This window comes from Lissotriton vulgaris, chromosome 5 (assembly GCF_964263255.1).
Source record: "Lissotriton vulgaris chromosome 5, aLisVul1.2, whole genome shotgun sequence".
NCBI classification, from domain to species: Eukaryota; Metazoa; Chordata; class Amphibia; order Caudata; family Salamandridae; genus Lissotriton; species Lissotriton vulgaris.
This window is the reverse complement of record NC_141693.1, coordinates 481,981,882-482,002,244: the sequence shown is the minus strand read 5'-3', so window position 1 is coordinate 482,002,244 and position 20,363 is coordinate 481,981,882. Positions and strand designations below refer to the sequence as shown.

The following is a 20,363-nucleotide window of genomic DNA, read 5'->3' as shown; positions in this document are numbered from 1 at the left end:
AGTGCACTGTGAATCGGAATGTTTCACAGGCCTGTCACAGATAAGAAATGCTATCAAAACGAAATCCTACAAAACAATATACTACTGGTCGGCAGCAATTCATACCCGGACAACGTCGGGACGGGCTACTAGTATAGGCATAGAAATCTATCCCTTATTTAGACATAGCCCATGCAGACCAAATATAGGCATGGCTACTTCCACCTGTACCAAACGTCACAGCGATTTCTTGGAAAATCGGCTTAAGCAGTTAGGGAACTTCCCCTTGCTTGAATATTGATTTGTCCAAGAACTCATGTACTTTGCAAAGAACAACTATTCCCTAGAGGTTCTTTCCTGACGTTATTATGCCCGACTTTACGTCAAACTACGGCGTTCCTAAACACCTTCAAGGTATAAATATACCTTCACTTGCTATGGCAAACGACGGTGGTTCGGAGCAGTTCGACTATCTACTATCTACGCAGCTCGCTACAGCAAGTGCCGAAGGAAGCCGACCCTCCAGCTGACGCACTGATCAAGAGGCTGCCTCTCTCTCACCGAGACTCCAGCTCCAGTGTTTCCAAGCTCCCCTTGCGGTTTGTTGTGTAGTTATAATTGTTTACATTAATAAAGTTTTCCAAAGTTTAGCTGTCTGTGGAGAGAAGGCGGCACTAATCTGTAGTTTCTGGAACTGGGGATGACAACCAGTAAGGTCACTGATATCTGACATTTTACTTTGATTGGTTGGTTTGGCTAGTTTCTTGCATGGCGACACAGGGGGGGTTGGAATTTTTTCGACAGTGATACTCTTTCTTTGCATCTATTTTGTTGTAAGTTGTATTTAAGACAGATTGTAGAGGAACTCTGTAGGAAAGTAGAATCTGCTTCTTATGGTTACCCCTACTTTTTGCTTGATGGTAAACTGTTTTTGACTAGTCTGACTGGGATCCTGCTAATCAGGACCCCAGTCAATCTGCTTTCTCCCTAAGATGTTATATCCTGTACCTAGGTACACTCCAGATTGCATACTGGGGTACCCTTGTCAGTCCCTAGTACGTGGTACGCATGTACCCCTAGGGTATAGGTACCCCAGAGTCCTCCCATGGGCTCAAGCAAGTAATATGCCACCCATGAGAGGCCATGCAAAATGGAACTACAGGCCTGCCAGTGCAGCCTGTGTGAGCTGGTGCTTGCACCGCCTATGAAAGATGTAGGTTTACTGTATCTATAGGTCACTACACATAAAACATATTGGTCACCTCTCTATCAGGCCTTGACAATCCTCAGGGCAGGGTACCCGGTTTTATATGAGAGGGTGCCCCTGCATGATCAGAATACCCCTGCAGCCTTCGGAGACCATTCTCCCGGGTTGCCGGTGACGCAGCCAGACATCAATCAATCAGGGAATTGTGAGCGCGCTACTCACCCGTGAGGTTCTCAAGGCACTTGTAGGCGTGGGTGAGGATCTTGAAAGTGACTCTCTTCTCCATGGGGAGCCAGTGGAGCTTCTGTAGGTGTTGGCTGATGTGTTTGTGTCGCGGATGCTGAGGACGAGTCTGGCAAACAAAACAGGTGATGGACCGAATGTGGATCAATGTCACACATTCATCCCAGTCCAAAGATCTGGGCCCAAATCCATCGTTTTTTTGCACTCCACACCACCCTGGGTTAGACAATGGCGATATGCAAATCAGCTCTGACCCTGTGCCCCATGGGAACAGTCAAGTCCGAACTACAAAAGCCATGTCCTTCCCAGAACGGAATCAAGCATCCGAGGACCGGACCGGTTTCGAGGTAACACCTCTCATCAGCCCGGCTAGCTTGACTCCAGTGGTGTGGAGTGCCTGGGACCCACGTCTGGGCATCCCCAGCGCACTTATGGCGGCAATTGCAAACAAAACAGGTGATGGACCGAATGTGGATCAATGTCACACATTCATCCCAGTCCAAAGATCTGGGCCCAAATCCATCGTTTTTTTGCACTCCACACCACCCTGGGTTAGACAATGGCGATATGCAAATCAGCTCTGACCCTGTGCCCCATGGGAACAGTCCAGTCCAAGCTACAAAAGCCATGTCCTTCCCAGAACGGAATCAAGCATCCGAGGACCGGACCGGTTTCGAGGTAACACCTCTCATCAGCCCGGCTAGCTTGACTCCAGTGGTGTGGAGTGCCTGGGACCCACGTCTGGGCATCCCCAGCGCACTTATGGCGGCAATTGCAAACAAAACAGGTGATGGACCGAATGTGGATCCGGTCCGGTCCTCGGATGCTTGATTCCGGTCTGGGAAAGATATGGCTGTTGTAGTTCGGACTGGACTGTTCCCATGGGGCACAGGGTCAGGGCTGATTTGCATAAAGCCATTATCTAACCCAGGGTGGTGTGGAGTGCAAAAAACGATGGATTTAGGCCCAGATCCTTGTACTGGGGTGAATGTAAGACATTGATCTACATTCTGTCCATCAAATTGTTTTTTGTAATTTTCTCCCTGAGTGTACTGGGGTAGCTCAGACGTGGGTCCCAGAGCCTCCACACCACTGGAATCAAGCTAGCCGTGCTGATGAGAGGTGTTACCTCGAAACCGATCCGGTCCTCGGATGCTTGATTCCGGTCTGGGAAAGATATGGCTGTTGTAGTTCGGACTGGACTGTTCCCATGGGGCACAGGGTCAGAGCTGATTTGCATAAAGCCATTATCTAACCCAGGGTGGTGTGGAGTGCAAAAAACGATGGATTTAGGCCGAGATCCTTGTACTGGGGTGAATGTAAGACATTGATCTACATTCTGTCCATCAAATTGTTTTTTGTAATTTTCTCCCTGAGGACGAGTCTGGCGGCAGTGCTCTGTGTCGTCTGGAGCTTGCAGAGTAGGGATTTCTTTATGCCGGCGTAGAGTGCGTTTCCGTAGTCCCGCCAGCTGGTGATGAGTGCGTGGGTCACTGTCTTTTTTGATTTTGGGGGGATCCATTTGAACGTCTTTTGGAGGATGCGTAGGGTGTTTGAGCAGCTGGAGGCGACAACGTTGAACTGTCGGGTCATAGAGATGGAGGAGTCGAGTACGATGGTGAGGTTTCTGGCATGTACACATACCGCAGAAAAATGGTGCAGGGGAACAAATATCTATTCAATTACTTAATCATAGGGAACACCAAATTTCCCTATCATTGGTACAATATCCCATTCCAATTTTTTAAATAACAATTTAAAAAAAAACAATACAGGGAGGAGCCACGCGCGGGACCAAGATGGCCGCGTGAGACCTTAGTTCCGTAGAGCCCGCTCCTCCTTTAAGTCTATCCTGCCCTAATCCTGCCACTCGAGAGTGAACTTCGACGGTCGAGCCCGAAAGATAATAAATAGTAGGCGAAAACTGGGACGAAAACAGATGTTTCTACCCCTCGGGAGCGGCATGGTAAAATTCGGTCCTGGCACCATCGGAGTACGGGAGCTGTGGTGTGCCTCCTAGCCGGCTGTTAATGCAACAACAGCGGCCTGTTCCACCGGAAGCTCCGGCTCGGTACGAGCGTCGACCTCCCTATCGCCCAGTAGAAAGTTGTGACATCAGATGAGACCGACGTGGCACCACTGACACGGACTGCGTATTGTATACACGATTGGGGTGTGGTACACAGTCTAAGGTGTGAAGTCCTGCGTTGGAAAGCGGCGACCATTACGATCCCATGAATGGCATCGGAATCAGACAACGAAAAGCCCCCCTCGCGGGGTGGAAGAGGGCTGAAGAATGTGCAGTTCAATAAGATGGACAGATACGCACAGGCCAAGGGTTCGCCAGTGGAACGGAGGAAATCTCCACCGCTTAGGGAAGATTCCTTGGTGGAGGCAGTGGAGCCCACGCTGGCGGATGTCATGGCCGCCATTAACAAAGTGCAGACGTCTATGGTGGAAAAAATGGACGCATTGGACAATAAGTTGGACACAGTGAAACTGGAGTTTAACCTACTGAGAGCTGCCCATGCCAAGACGAGTGAAAAGGTTAAATTGCTGGACATTAAGACAATTGGCCTGGTTGATGACATGGCGGAGGTGCAGCGGGAGGTCCGGGCCTTACAAGCGGCCCGTGAGGAAACGCGTCGGAAGTTGGACGAGTATGAAGGGCGTAATAGGAGGAATAATATCAGCATCCTCGGAGTACCGGAGAAATCAGAGGATCAGACCCCTGATCTATTTGTAGAGAACATTGTGTTGAATCATTTAAAGCCCAAGGGCCTCAGTAACTTTTTCTTAATTGAACGGGCCCACAGAGTGCCGGGTGGTCAACCGAAACCCGGGGCGCCCCCTCGACCTATGATAGCTAGAGTGCTGAACTATAGAGACAGATGTGATCCTGCAGACGGCACGCTTGGCAGACCCGCTTCGCTTTGAGAACACGACCTTGTCCTTCTTTCCGGACTTCACCCAGGCGGTGCAACGGCTAAGACAGAGTTTCATCCCTGTTAAAAGGAGACTGAGGGAAAAGGGAATACGCTACTCAATGCTCTTTCCAGCGAAGCTTCGGGTGGAGGTGGATGGGTGGGAATGGTTTTTCGATCATCCAGAGGCAGCATCAGACTGGCTGGACAGTGCCACACGGCCGCAATCGGAGGAAAGACATGTGGAGGCTCCAGAGGAACAGTGAGGCCAGAATTAGTTGATTCATGACTGCCACAGGGGGAGAAGGGTTTTTCGTCTGAAACTTATACATGACCGTGACTCGGGTGGTTTTACTTGGAGGGGGGGAGAAGGGGCTGAGGGCTAGGTTCCCCCTAGTACTATCTTTAGTTAATTGTTAGGGTCGGGCGACGGGGACACTGCGAGTTGGGGTTGGGCATTGTCCTTATGCAGGGGTGCAGGGAGGGGGGAGGTGTGCGGAGGGAGGGGGGATTTATGTTTGTTAGTGAATTTTTGTGTTGGTTTGAGTTGTGTATGTATGTGCGTCTTTTTGACTCAGGTGACTATCCAGTTTTGATCTCTCACATATGGGTTTGAAGGCAGGTGAAAAAAGAGGATCGGGTATGAAAGTGTTGAGCTGGAACGTGAACGGTTTAGGAGATAAGATCAAGAGGGGGATGGTCAGTCAGCTCATTAGGAGACACTCCCCGGATGTAGTGTTGCTACAGGAAACCCATCTAATTGGTAACAAATGCATGGCTCTGCACAGAGGGGGATACAAAATGGTTGTGCATGCGGGTTTCACATCCGGTTCCAGGGGGTAGGTATACTGGTCAAAAATTCCTTCCCCCTTTCTGTACAGAAGACTTGGATTGATCAACGGGGTAGATACGCCGGCATCACCGGCCAGCTTGGGGAACATACGTTGACACTCCTGTCCATTTATGTACCACCGGCCCTTCAGTCCGAGACGTTCAGAGACTTGAGTAACATATTCCTTGCGTTTCCCCTAAGGGAGGCTAGTATTGGGTGGAGACTTTAATTCGGTGCTTGATGGTGAATTGGACCGCCGTCCGCCCCGGGTGTTGGCGCAATCACAGAGATGGCTTCCGGAGGTATTAAATACATTGGGACTGATTGATAGCTGGCGTGCGCGCAACCCGAGATCCGTGCAGTACTTCCATGTTTCGGCCGCGCATAGATCCCTGTCCAGGCTCGATTATGTCTTACTTCCGGCGGCAGCGGCGCCTTCGATTGTGGTGGTCAGATACCTGGGGAGGGGTATATCAGACCACTCCCCACTATGGCTTAATCTCACGCTTGAGCTCCCGACAGCAGGTAGATTGGCACCCATTGGGGCTTGGAGATTGAGGGACCCCATGGTACGGAAAGAAATTCTTAAGGTGACAGACAGATACTTCCTGGAGAATGAGGGGTCGGTCGAGTCTGCCGTATCACTTTGGGAAGCTTATAAAACCGTTGTGAGGGACGAAGTGTTGTCCATTGTATCGAGGCGGAAGAGGGAAGAGCTGGCGGCGATAGTCAGCAAAGAGGGAGAGGTCACGCGTCTAGGGAGGCAGCTTGCAGAATCACCTAAAGCGGCGGACCTCCACCTACTGAAGCTCAGGGAGGAAGAATATAGGACTTTGGCTAGAGAGAGTGCAGTGGCGCAGAATAATGCGACACAAAGCCGTATATATGAATATGGCGATAAGGCCGGGAAACTGATCGCATGGTTGGAGAAGGGGGAGCGAGCGTCTAGATTAGTCCCGGAACTGGATAGTCAAGAGCGGGGTTTGATTAAAGACCCACAGGCGCTGGCAGATGAATTTGGGGAGTATTATCAAAGGGTCTAAGAGGCCGGGACTGCTTCACGGAACAAGACAATAGAGAAATGATTAAAGATATTGTCATGCCAAGCCTTTCCGACAAAGACAGGAGCTTTCTTGACTCCGCTATTACAGACGATGAAGTAGCCCAGGCTATACGGCAAGTTAACTCCGGAAAGGCCTCTGGTCCGAACGGAATACCTATCGAGCTATATAAGTTAAATGCTAATAGAGTAGAACCGTACCTCCGCGCCATGTTTCTCGAGAGTCGAGAGAAAGAAGTGCTCCCACATGATCAGTGAGTGGCCAATATAGCTGTTATTCATAAGCCAGCTAAGCCTAAGACATGTTGCTCCTCCTACAGGCCAATATCGCTCCTTAATGTAGAGCCCAAGGTCCTGGCCAAGCTACTGTCTACCATATTAGTTAAGGTGATCACAACCCTGATCCATCCGGATCAATCCGGTTTTACGTCACGGCGCAGCACAGCGTTGAATTTGCGTCAGCTTCATGGGGTACTTGGAGGAGCTTCAAAGCTAGGAGAACCGGCGGTACTAGTGTCCTTGGATGCCACTATGGCGTTCAATAGAGTGGAGTGGCCATACTTATTTGCAGTTTTGACTAACCTGGGTTTCGGAGATGAATTTGTGCACTGGGTGCGCTTACTGTATACTAAGCCACTGGCAAGGGTAGTGGTTAACTACTGCGCATCCCGGGACTTCTCCCTTGGGAGAGGTACCAGGCAGGGGTGCCCTCTCTCGCCGCTGCTCTTTGCATTGGCAATGGAACCGTTGGCAGCATGGGTTCGCTTGGACATCACTATACGCGGATTGCGCTGGACGCCGGAATGGGAGGACAAAATATCGCTATATGCTGATGATGTACTGCTCTATCTGACTACACCTAAGACCTCTTTCTGATATTTTCTAGATGCCCTTGCTATCTTTGGGAGATACTCTGGTAAATCAGTACTTTATGTCCTCGCCGGAGATCCCCCGGACATCCCTCATACATGCCCCATCCGTATAGAGAAGGACGGATTTTAATATTTGTGAATCTATGTCTCACTCGACCCGAAACGTCGCTATGATAATAATCTTCTATCTCCTCTGACTCGATGCCGAGGGGATGTGGAGCGCTGGAAGGCCCTCCCGCTGTCGTTACTCGGCAGAGCAACCATGTTTAAGATGATGGCACTGCCGCGATCCCTATATGCGTTGCAGAATGCAATGGACCCCGTGCCAGCGATCTACTTCAGAGAGATAGAGGCACTTCAGCGGCGCCTCTTGTGGGATGGCGGGGCCCGTATAGCATTCAGTAAATTGACTCGCTCCTGGTTTGATGGTGGTATAGGGTTGCCTGACTTGCGGCGATACTACTGAGCATCACATCTAGCTGCGTTGAACCACGTTGTATACGGATTCCCCGGAGATCCAGGCTATGCTATGGATAGAGGTCAGACCCCGGGTGGAAGGATAGATAGAGCGTTATACTCTAGACTGGGTAGGTTTCCCCTCACGGGTCCAACTGAACATTCAGTACGAGTGTGGCATGTTGCTACCAAAAGTTTGGGCTGAGAGGGCAGACTTACATTGGCCACTCCGTTGCTTAATTCTGAAAAACTGGGTAGCCTATGGAAATCCAAAGGGTTTGATAAGTGGGACCTTATTGGAATTACTCAGATTAAGGATGTGTGGGGGAAAAATTCGATACACACGTTTGACTCACTTGCAAATCAATATAGTCTTCACCAGAATTAGTACTTTCGATATTTGCAGGTGAGACACTCGTTGTTAGCTCATATTCCTGAGGGAACGGAACTCCCTGAGGCGTCCCCTCTGGAAGACCGGGTCCTTGATGGTCATATCCCTGACAAGACCATTTCCCTGATATATCGCAAGTTAATTAACAATGCAGAAGACCTACTGGTGAGGCTTAGGTCACAATGGTGTGCAGATGGCCGTGAAATGGATGATGAGGACTGGACGGAGGCGCTATCCTCCCCTAAGGTAGTCGCTGTCCAGATGAGGCTTCTCCTGGTCCAGCTGAAAGGGCTCCACAGATTTTACATTACCGGGCCACGGCTCGTGCGAATGGGTAGAGCGCTTAGTGCAGCATGCAGGAGAGAATGTGGAGAAGAGGGCACATTGATGCATATTCTTTGGCACTGCACTTTCATACAGACTTACTGGGAGACGGTTCACGAGAAATTGAGAGGTGTTTTGGGATTGGAGGTACGTATGGAGGTCCGTAGATGCCTTTTGAATGTATGGGAACCGACTGACCTCAATGATTATCAGAAACAATGGGTCACATTGGCGTGTATGGTGGCCAAGCGAAACATTGCGCAGTTGTGGGGACAATCAAGAAGACCTTGATTGGTGCATGATGAGAGAACGGGCGGTCTATTTGGCCAGGGGCTGCCCCCGGAAGTGGGGGAAGGTGTGGGGGGCGTGGAACCAGTATCGTGGAGGCCTTTGTGAAGCCCCCGGGGGAGACTCGAATATTGCAGCACAGGAATCCCCATGATCCCGACGTTTCTTTTTCTATCCACTGTTTTATCCTGCACAGTGACCAATGAACCGAATTGTTGTAATGATTGCACTCACCTGAGATCTTATTATTTCTATTGTTTTGTTTTTTCATAATAAAAAGATTAAAAAAATAAAATAAAAATACAGATAGCGCAATGACTTCCTTTGGAAAAAATCAATAATAATTTTTCTTTTTTTGTAGGTAGAAAACATGAAATTACACATATATAGACTTCTCCATAACAAACATATATAGACATGAACATAAACCAAATTATTTGTTGCCTATACCCACATAATTGTGTAATGAATCAGTGTTCGCACACTTAATCTAAGCAATACACTGTGAGGTAATCCTCTCTGCACATGAGGTTTCAACACCTCTACAAACATTTATTAAATGTGCCTTGAAATACAACAATAAATCTTGTTTACAAGTGGATTCCTCCCATCAAAACCGTTGACGCGTTTCAACCCCCATTCCTTCCGGGCCTCATCAGGTCAAGGGTAAAGGAACCAACGTGGCCTATACCAAATGAGGCTCCTGCGTGTCCTCAAAGAGAGTAGTAACCCTAGTATGTGGAATAATGTCTCCGTGAAACGCGGTTCGGCCACATCTCGATGTTTTCAAATCCTCTTAGTTATGGCGATCAACCCTGGCATGGCCCGTGGAGGTCGGTGGGCTGCCGATGGCGATGGCAGGGGGGCCATAGCGATGGCAGACTGGCCATAGCGGGCACCGGGCAATCCCCCGATGCGCCGCACGGGTGGGGGCCGGTTTTGGGCCCCTGGGGGGCTTTTTTTGTTACAGGGCCGTTTTTGCAGCCTAGCTGCAAAATCGGCCCTGTATAAAAATCGGCCGAAAACCGGCCCCGGCAAAGAGCTCGGCGGCACCTCCAACCCCCCTCCCTCCCCCCCTCCCGAGTGGGGAGGAGGGGGGGCAGGCGGACGAGCACTTTGCGAGTACTGGTTGTGGTTCCCAGTCTACTTAGTCACCTTGGGTGGTTCCTTGTGGTCCCAGCGATTCTGCATTCTCTAGACACTGTCTTGATTCGAGTCGTAGTTCTAATACCACAATTTTAGTATATGGTTTGGTCTCCCTCTTGAGGCCACTGTGTATTAGTGCTACTTACAATATTTTCTGTGCTACAGTATTGTGTACTTTGTGTTTATTAGCATGTAGCAGATACTGTTGGGTATTTAGAGTGTGTTATTATAATAAATACATATTTTTATAACTACTGTGTGGTTCTCCTTTCATTTAACCAATTCAATAAGGTTGCATTTTGTAAAATAAGCCGCTTAATATTCCTTCAAGAATAAGCCTGAAGGCTTCTCTCCACAGCTACCACTTGGATAGCTTTCTAAGGTTATCTTTGACCTCCTAAATCATCATAAGGGTTTTTTGGACTGGTACAGGGTGCCCACTTTAATTAGCGGACTTCTCACAAACTCATCCTGGCAAAGTGGCTCATACTTTAACATATCTTTAAGTTGGATTCAAAGTGTCCTCATCACAAGATCTCATCTTCAAGATAGCTGGTTATAGGTTTCACAAATCCTGTGTTTTTTCCGCTCTGTTCAGGAAATCAGTGGTTGTGGCATTAGTTTCCATGGGAGGCCCTTTGGAAGTGCAAATGCAATAGTCCAGGAGGAAAAAGGTTGTATTTAGCAGATAGCACCTGTATCAAGCCGAGTCAGTGGTCTGCTTCGAACATCTAATCCTTGGATTGAAGTTTCAGTTACTGCATTGTAATTGGCTCACTCTTGATTCGTAAACTGCAACCTTCTTTTCACAGGATGTGATCAAAATGTGTGTGTTGATTATCATTTCCGAAAGGAAGTGGTTTTGATGAAGGAAATTACTAAATGCCTATATTGTTGCCTTGACCCGTTTAGTGTTTAAGGAGACTGATGCAATATGTTTGTGGAACTTGTTCTTTTAACCTAATTCTGACACTCATGATGGAACTCCACAGCAAAGTGTGACTCTCCGGAACATGGTGAAGATGTCCATCACAGTGAGGGTCCGCCTGTCCTCAGGGGGTGAGTATAGAATTCATTAAGGCACAAAGAAAGTCTTGGGTTATATGGTTACCATTGACATGAAGTTTACATTGCATGTTCAGCATTTGGACCAGATGGGCTGTAGGTCTCCAAGGTTGAGAAATGATGTGCCTTTTGTTACCCTAGACTAGGATTCCCTTGTTCCTTTTATCCCCAAAATACCGTCTCTTTTCTTCCCCAGGCCCAGGAATCCTTTGTTTCCTTTGGCCCATGAACCCCTTTCCCTCTTTCCCCTGTAGCCAAGGAATCGCGTTCCCTATCGATACCCTATGGTGCAGATATCCCAAGGCCTTTGCTTATTAATGCCCTTAGATCGCGGTGCCATTTGTCCTTTTAGTCGTCACAAGTATACACAACCTGTCTTCTTTGGTTTAGGAATTCTCTGTCAGCTGGCTGATAGGAAAATGTATTTTACCCTATCTCTGGTGTTTCCGGTTCAACCTTGTGCTCAGGTTATGGTCTTAATACAGGATTTTAGAACAACCTACTGTCACAATTCTTTTACAGAGGAAGCAATGGTGAGCTCTGCTGACCTGGTGCCTGGTGACTGCCTCCTCTTGCCCCTGGATGGCATTGTTCTACCTTGTGATGCAGCTCTGCTCTCTGGGGAGTGCATGGTGAATGAGAGCATGCTCACAGGTGAGTGAAGTAAAGAGCTTGTTAGTGACTGAGTCTAATTCTGACCAGTGATTGGTTTAACACAGCATGGGCTAGTAGTGTGCTCAGATGTGATAGGCTGAGGACCCACTGACGGTGGAGAAAAACATTCACATAACAGTGGCTAGAGGGTTCACAGGGGTGGTTGAGGCAGAGTGTCTAGAGGAGGAGAAAAGAGCAGGGACCAGTAACCACAATTGAGGGGAAATTGTGATCCAAGATGAGCGGAAAGAGGGCCGCCTGGTATGGGAAGAGAGTGGTGATAAGTGAGGTGATGCGGAGAGAGTATACCATTTGAGGGGGACAAAGAATGTACTAATGGGAGAAGCGATTAGGACTGCTAACTGAATTATGTTATGTTATGTTATAGGTTTGTTGAGCGCGACAGCTGCCCCAGCAACGGGGCGTCCCGGCGCTAAGAACCATAGCACATCCTGTTTGGGGGGGGGGGGGGGGGGGGGGGAGGAGAAATTATAGGGTTGGGAAGAGGTAAGTTTTAATTGCTTTGCGAAAAGCGGACAGGTTGTCAAGGCAGCGGATGTGGAGGGGAAGGGAGTTCCAAAGTTTTGCTCCCAATAGTCTAAAGGAGCGGCCCCCTATGCGGCAGAACTTCGTGCGGGGGACCACTACTAAGTGCTGCCCTGTAGAGCGCAAGTGGCGTTGGGGGGTGTAAGGTGTTAAAAGCGAGCGGAGGAGTTCGGGGACGTCCATTTTCAGGATTTTCAACGCCGTGGTCAGGGCCTTAAATTGGATGCGGGCTTCGACAGGGAGCCAGTGGAGTCTGTGTATGGTGGCTCTGGTAGAACACCTTCTGGGGAGGCCTACTATTGCTCTGGCCGCAGCGTTCTGTATTCGCTGGAACCTGGTTGTCTCGGCTTTATTAGCACCCAGGAGTAGGACACTCGCGTAGTCCAACCTAGCCAGAATGGTTGATTGGACAATGAGCTGCCGTGTTTTGTGGTCAAAGAAGCCTAGAATAGGATTAAGGCTTCTCAGCAACCCGATACAGGTAGCCGCAACTTTTTTTGTATGAGTCTGATAGTTCAGAGCGGAGTCGAGCCATACACCCAAGTTTTTGACCAGAGATTTGGGAGGAGGGGTAGGGCCCAACAAGGGGGGCCACCAGTGGTCGTTCCAGCAGCTGGGGTCCTTGCCCAGGAGTAGCACCTCGGTTTTGCCTGCGTTCAGTTGTAAGCAGTTTTCAGTCATCCAGTTGGCGACTGCGGCCAGTCCATCCCTAAATCTTGTAGCGGCAGTGGAGGGCTCCTCCGTCAGGGTGATTACCAACTGTGTGTCATCGGCGTACGACACCAGCGTGAGACCCCATTCCCTGGCCACTGCCGCAAGGGGCTGCATGTACAGATTAAAAAGGGATCGACTGAGGGACGAGCCTTGCGGGACTCCCTGGCCTATAGTCTGGGGTTGGGAAATAAATGGGGGGGCTGACACACGGAAGGATCTGCCCGTGAGGAACGATCGGAACCACTCAAGTGCCAGTTTCTGGATTCCAATACTTTCCAAACGGCTTAGAAGGATATCATGGGAAACCGTGTCAAAGGCTGCGCTGAGATCGAGTAGTATCAGCGCAGCACTCTGACCAGAGTCCATGATCTTCCGGAGGTGTTCGGTGGTGGAAAGAAGGGCAGATTCCGTGCTCTGCCCAGGCCTAAACCCATGTTGGGAGGGGTCTAAGATGTTATTTTCTGCCAGGTGGTCCATGAGTACTGTATTAGCGTGTGTCTCTGCCAGTTTGGATACCCATGGGAGCAGTGAAACGGGCCTATAGTTCTCCGGCTTAGTGGGGTCTAGGGTGGGTTTCTTGATAATAGGATTGACCCACGCTTGTTTCCAACAAGTGGGTACTGTAGCCGATGAGAAGGAAAGATTGAGAAGTGTGGCCAGAGAGGGGAGAAAAAAGTCTAAGGCTCCTAAATAATAAGCTGGTCTCATGGGGTCTGAGGGGGCGCCGGATTTCACCCTTCTGCAAAATTTAGCTAGGTCCTCGTGAGAGATAGCTGGCAGATGGGTGAGCCTGGGTCCCTTGAAGGGGCATTTAGGGGGGCTGGTGCAGACGGAGGGGTTCTGAGAGAGAGAATTGTAAATTTTCTTCACTTTGTCAGTGAAGAACGTGGCGAGGTCTTCACACTGTTGGGTGGAGGAAATAAACAAGGCAGAGTTGCCACCGTTTTGTAAATTTTGAACTTGTTTAAAGATTGTTTTTGTGGGGTTGGAGCTGGAATCGATTTCTTTGGCATAAAAGGATGCGCGGGCAGCACGTATAGCTTTATGATATATTTTGAGTGAGGTCAGATAGGTATTTTTGTCCTCGTCGTTGTAGTCTTTCCTCCATTGGCGTTCCGCTCTTTTGCATTTTTTTCTCAGTGTTTTTAAGTTCTCGTCATACCATGGATTAGATGGGGTGATACGTCCTCTAGTCCATTTGGCCGGTATGAGAGCATCAAGTCCCTTGGTAATCCACTCTTGGAAAGCGGCATATGACGCGTTAACGTCGTTTGTGGTTTCAAAGTTAGGTTCTCCTAGGCTGGCCGGAAAGTCCAGATTCTGGAGTTTGTGCCAGGGTCGTTTAAGGCTAGAGGTGGGAGTCGCCCTGTTTGCTTGGGTAGCGACCGAGATCGTGACTGTGACGAGGAAGTGGTCCGTCCAACCCATGGGCTTAGGAGGATCCGCACTAGATCCCGGGATATTAGTGAATACCGGGTCAAGTAAGTGCCCGGCAGAGTGGGTAGAGGATTGAATGAGGGGGGTTAGTTGCAGGGCTGTTAGGTCGGCCAGGAGGTTGCTGATGATTGGATCCGAAATGGCGTCAAAATGAAGATTTAAATCACCTAAAATCGTAAAGTTAACGGAGCTAGCGGCCAGCGCATGAGCTGACTCCAGGAGATCCTCTATGAATTTAGAGGTAGGTCCCGTGGGTCTATAGATGAAAAGGCCAGATAGGGAAAAGTGAGGGTTAATGGTAATTTTGAAACGGGCGCATTCACATCCCGTAATGTTTTCCTTTAAGAAGGAGCAAGAGTAGGATGTTCTATAAATGGCGGCAATGCCGCCTCCCCTAGAGTCTCTGTTAATAGAGGTCATAGAGAACCCATCCGGTAACGTTAGATTAGGAATGCTAGTCAGTTCGTCCTTGAGCCAGGTTTCACTTAAGAACATAATGTCTGGGTTTTCGTCTACCAGTAGAGTTTTTACCTCCGCGTGGTGTTTAACCAGGGACCTGGCGTTTAGCTGGGAAATAGTGAGCGAGAACTGGTTCTCTCTGGTGGCTTTGTATCGGATTAGTTGTGGCTCAGGGATGCATAGATTACAGGAGTGGCACTGAAGAGCAGTCTGAACAATGCAGCCCTCTAGCTTGTAACAGCGTTGGCCTGGGTTGAGTGAAAGGAGATGATCTTTGTCATAGTGATGAACCGTCCGTAATTGTTGGGCAGGGTGACTGGCGAGAGGCGATGACTTGGCGAGGACGGGCGAAGACGGGCTTGCCTTAGGCGCGCAAGCGGCGCGCAAGCTGCGCGCCCGCTGCGCCCGTCCGCTGCGCGTACGGTGGTTGCACATTATTTGAGGGGGAGAAAGAGGGCGGGGGCGTGGCCTCGCGCCTCGCCTGCAATGGCGATTTAGTTTGTGTCCTCGCTCGATCCTACCATCAGCGTTAGCTCCGCTGTGAGGTGAGTGATATATATAATAGAAATATGATAATATAATAGAAAGTGTGCCATTAGGTGAGGGGGAAATACGGAACGCCGATTCACATGGAAAATAGAATGTGCAAACACTTGAAAGAGAATAGAATCAGTGATAAAACCTGAGATAGTTGGACAGTAGCAACAGATCAAGTGTAGAAAGAGCAGAACTTCTCAGAAAGCACCACCATCTTACATGTAAAGATAGTGCTGACAAAATGTGCTCTGGAGAATAGTGCATAAGTGAGATGAGGTGGCCATTGATGACGTCCTTAACCAGATAAACCAGGAGAAAAGTCGTTCAAGGCGTAACGCTGTCTGGAAAGTTGCAAGCCCCTCCAAAGAAAAAGTAACAAACCAAAATGAAAGTAAATGTTAGTCAGGCTGTAGGGAACCGCAAGCCCAAATACTCTGCGCCTTGAAGGCGAATGACAACTGAGTGTGTGGGGGGAGGGGTGAAAGAAATGAACCTTATACATCACAAAATGTACTTGCTAGTGAAAGGTAACCACAGAAATCAGTAATTGTGTCATTACATCGCGTCACAAGACAAAACAAGTGGGTGATTCTCTGAAGGGTAAATCCACTTGTGTGCTACAACAGGGGACGCTGACAGCTATCTTCACCATACCAGCAGCGAGTGCTGTAAAGGCAACATTGTTTCGGATGGAAACAGAATCCAGATTGGAAAACTGGGAAAATATTACAGGCCAGAGGCACCCACTATGAAAAATGATTGGATCCAGAAGGAGAGTTCATCAAAACAGCACTGCACTTAGCTCTAATCTGAGACAAGAGTCAGGGTTGAATCCTCTAACAACAGGACAATTTCTGTGACACTACAACAAGATGCAAAAATAACTGACCAGATTGTGTCTAAGGACGAGACCCACACTGCTTAGTAAAGAACAGAATAAGAGCACACATGTCTAGAGGCAAGAACACTAAGGTGCTGAAAAGCAAGAGTCTAATTGTGAAGGGAAAGGGAACCTCTTTATTTTGATGGTGCGGACGTTCCTGAGGCTAGATATCAAAGAGGTGGACAGTACAGTCCAGGATTGCACATAAAGCACCCAGAAAGAGCAAGAGAGATCGTTTTTGTATCCTTCAGCAAGCACAGCACACAAGTGAATACAGAAAAATAGTAATATGGCAGATTACTTCAGTCAAGCAATCAGCCTCTGATGGCAGGGGCATGTCCTATAGAGGACAATGATTGGGAATCACAGAAGAAAAGTGGTGATTGCTACCAAAGAGAAGAGCACACACAAGAAATGACAGGTGAGGAGATGTGAAAGAAGTCCATTCCCCTTTTGACCCCTTCAAACTTAATTTGGAGAAATAGAAGTTATCCTCAAATTCGGAGCTGTAAACGCTTGCGTCATTTTTTCACTGCTCCATCTTCTATAATGCTACATTGTTTCAAGACTGCCCCTTGAGGCATCTGTCAGAGGAGGATATAGTGGCTACAGATTTGGGCAATAGTGCGAGAAAAGGAGTACTAATCTATGAGAGAAGTAGTTCTTGGATGTGAGGAATAGAGCGAACCCAAGTAAACAACTAATTAGGCCTTCTGGTGCTATGATTTAATTACCAACAGGTATCATGTAAGCTCCTGCATTCATTGCTTGCAGTCCGTCTTCTGTAGAGCCCTAATTGCTGCCTGCCGCCCTGATTAATACAGGCGCCGCATGCCCTGCTCACTGATCGGACTCAGTTCCACGATCAGCCCGCGAGTCCTTACTGACCGCTTGGACCCCAGCCGCCCACGCCTCCCTGCCTGGGTGCACTCACTGTATCCATCTACAACCCTGTCCTGATGACGATCCCGACTAGCGGGGATCGAAACGCCGTCGACTCTACAGCATAAACAATACGACGCATATCACTCTTTGTGCTCCTGTTCAAATTTATGCAAACATGTTTTAAGTGATTACTACTTGTTGTTCACGGGGCCTTTATTGATGTTTAAACTTGGTTCTATGCGCTGATCACGCTGTTCACTTGAGCACTTGCACCTTCACTATCATCACTGTATATAGCATCACGCACCAAGTGCCACTAGGGTTGTCACATGATTTGTTCTGTACAGTGCTGTTCAAACTGTATTACCATGTGAAAGACCTCTCCCTGTGCCTATTTGGTGAATAATACCACCTTTGTTCTAAAAACTCCAGTGACTCCTTGGTTATTAATTTGTAATGCAGACTGCATACATTACTTAATTTGTTCTTACATGATACCTGTTGGGAATTGTTTCTATTTACACGACACACCCATCCCAACGTGGTCTATGGGTTTTCTCCTGTTGTTCTTATAATGATTTAATTACGTCACACTTTTTTTCTAGGGGAAAGTGTCCCTGAAATGAAGATCCCATTACCTGGTGGTACTGAGGCTGCAGATGTGCTGTACTCCCCTGATCAGCACAAGAGACACACTCTTTTCTGTGGTACCCATATCATTCAGGCCAAATCCTACTTGGACAAAGAGGTGATCGCTATAGTAACTCGCACAGGTAATACCAGCCTTCAAATATCGCTTCCTGGTTGGTGTTGGGGTTTGCATGCCAGAATATCATTGTCAGAAATATCATCTTACATGAATGATGGTGCCTAAATTAAGTGTGCAAAAATATCAGCCCATCGACTAGATTTTTGTAAACTATATTTTGGACTGCCTTATGCCAGTGATGTTCTGACAGATATAGTCTGGTAACATAGCATAATGGGTAAATCAATGTTGGTAATGAATTACTATTATGTTTTCACCGCCACCTCCACCTACACTGAACATTGTGACATTTGAACTTCTTTGTGTTTGGCTTATGCTTGGTTGGGATATAGTCCAGGTAAGGTCATAGTTCACAAGGGTGTGAGGAAAGCCCTTCATAGTTAAAGAGCTTTCTGGTGTTTTTTGACTTGTGTAAAGCTTTCTAGTGGCTTTGCAAGCGCATGCATTTCGAGGCTGTTGGGACATTTCCCATATAAAAAAAGGCTGGATTGAATAAACCTACAATTTGATGGCTGTGTGCAATATTAGCCAAAAGATCGCTGTGTTTTATTGTGCTGCAGTATTTCTCGGCCACCCACAGATATGGTGCTTTAGTTTGCCATTCCATGGCGGTTTGGCTAGACAGTATTCCCCCCCTAAGCCACTGAAAGAGAAATTGCATTAAGGCTTGTAGCCAGTGCCCGCATTGAATTTCCACCCTCTGCCAAAGTATGTACATGTATGTACATGTATTTATATAGCGCAAATCACCGACCCAGTATCTAAGCGCTTGCTTAGGGAACCCGTCCTGGTATTCCCCTGTGAGATAACCACGGCAGGGTATCCACAAGGTGAAAGCCAGGCATCCCACCGCGACGGGCCGTTGTGGAGATTAAGCAAGCTATTGCCCAGAGTCGCAGATTGTGAACCCATGAATCGAGTAGGCACCGGAGCGAGAATTGTCTAGTCTGTGGAATTTTTGAGCCCAAGAATTGAACCCTGGTCCCAGGCTGACCTCTGCTTCCAGGTCTGCCTCCTCTAACCAGTGAGCCACACTTCTCCACTAAAGAACAAAACTTGAGATTGTTGTCCATGCCCACCGTTGTGGCTGCCAGCAGCACATTCTGTGTACCTGCAGAACTTTCCAGTCATATACCATTCTCTGCTCTCCCAAATATAACTTGGACTTTGCTTATCCAATACCTCTAGAGCTAGCCTGCCCAGATAACATGCCAGTTCAGGTAATGGAACTGTTGGAAGGGGTTTTCTTTCAACCTCCGTATTCATCTGCCCCACACCTCCAACACAAACTGGTTGTAAATCTGTAGTCTGTACCTCCTGAGCTAGCCCGTCAAGTCAAAGCGCTTGTCTCATAACCATTTAACTATTTTGCACTCGGTACTGTGCCACTGATCTGCCCTACTGTTAGAAATGGGATTTCTGGTTGGCTAGGGCATGCGCCTAGCCAGGCAGAAACCACAACTCTAGTCAGGGCAAGGGAGTTACACTCTGAAGATAACCCCTGCTCACCCCCTTAGTAACTTGGCACGAGCAGTCAGGCTTATCCCAGAGGCAATGTGTAAAGCGTTTGCGCAACCTACTCACACAGCAGCAACACACTAGGAACACTACAAAAAAAACTCCACACAAGGTTATATAAAAATAGCCTTTGTATTATCCAACACACATTAGAATAATCATGACACAATGTACACTGTGCCAATTGGCAATAGGCAGTATTTACAGGGTTTATATACACATGACAGGGCCAATTGGGCCACTGTCAGAACCTTTAGAAAGTACTAGTAACTCATGTAAAGCACAACCAGTAACTACTGGCAGAATACTGTGCTCAGCATTAGCACCTGTAATATAAACACATTATGTCTGCATCACTTTGGGCATAAACACATTATGCGTTGACCTCATAACATAAACACAGTACGCAATAGGCATCATCCTAAAACATCATAGCATGACATTAGGCATCAGCATAAATACATTATGCAACATCACATTAGGCATAAATACATTATGATTAAATCAGCATTGCACCACATCATAGCATGACATTAGGCATCAGCATAAATACATTATGCAACATCACATTAGGCATAAATACATTATGCATAAATCAGCATTGTACCACAGTAACACTACTACCAGGTGCATACATCACCTTACAAACTTACCCCAGGCCAACTGGCCTTTCCCAGGGGCTCAAAATGCTCTCTGTCCTTAATGGCAGGGAGCAAAGGTAGGGCTTTTCAAATAGCCCTAGAGCTGCAAACGCAGTAAAAGTAAAGTGTGCAATGCGGTGGGGCAGAGGAGAGTATCTCACTCCCTTCTCATGAAAACAAAAATGCCCCCGGGTGGCAGCTGCCCGTAGTCAGAGTGGTACCGCTGTAGAATCACCTTGGTACTGCAGTGCCTCCTGAGCCCCCCCACTGGGACTCTACAAGCAATTTGCCCCCCGTTGCAGCTGCCCGCGCTCTCGCGGTTCAGCTGTGAAGAAAGCAAACAGTCCAAATGAGCACTGGCACTAACCGTGCCATGGAAGCCCCACACCGGGACTTCTAAATACCACATACTCCAAAAGAGAAATGAGCAGGGATCAGCTGTGGCACCACGGTGCCTCCTGGAGCACCAATGCTGCTCCAATTCGCCCCCACTCACCGGGGCATCTCAGGACCCCTCCTGGCTTCTCCTCAGG

At 48.2% G+C, this 20,363-nt stretch overlaps 1 protein-coding gene across 5 annotated transcripts in view; it reads left to right on the top strand.

Annotated features, from left to right (window-relative positions):
- Positions 1-20,363, top strand: part of ATP13A2 (ATPase cation transporting 13A2) — an 831,233-nt gene that overhangs the window by 581,852 nt on the left and 229,018 nt on the right. For all 5 annotated transcript variants that reach the window (XM_086921931.1, XM_086921933.1, XM_086921932.1 and 2 more), the window contains 3 exons: positions 10,715-10,781; positions 11,310-11,441; positions 17,508-17,675. In XM_086921931.1, coding sequence (XP_086778057.1) covers positions 10,715-10,781; positions 11,310-11,441; positions 17,508-17,675 — 367 coding nt within the window. The remainder of the gene's footprint in view (positions 1-10,714; positions 10,782-11,309; positions 11,442-17,507; positions 17,676-20,363) is intronic.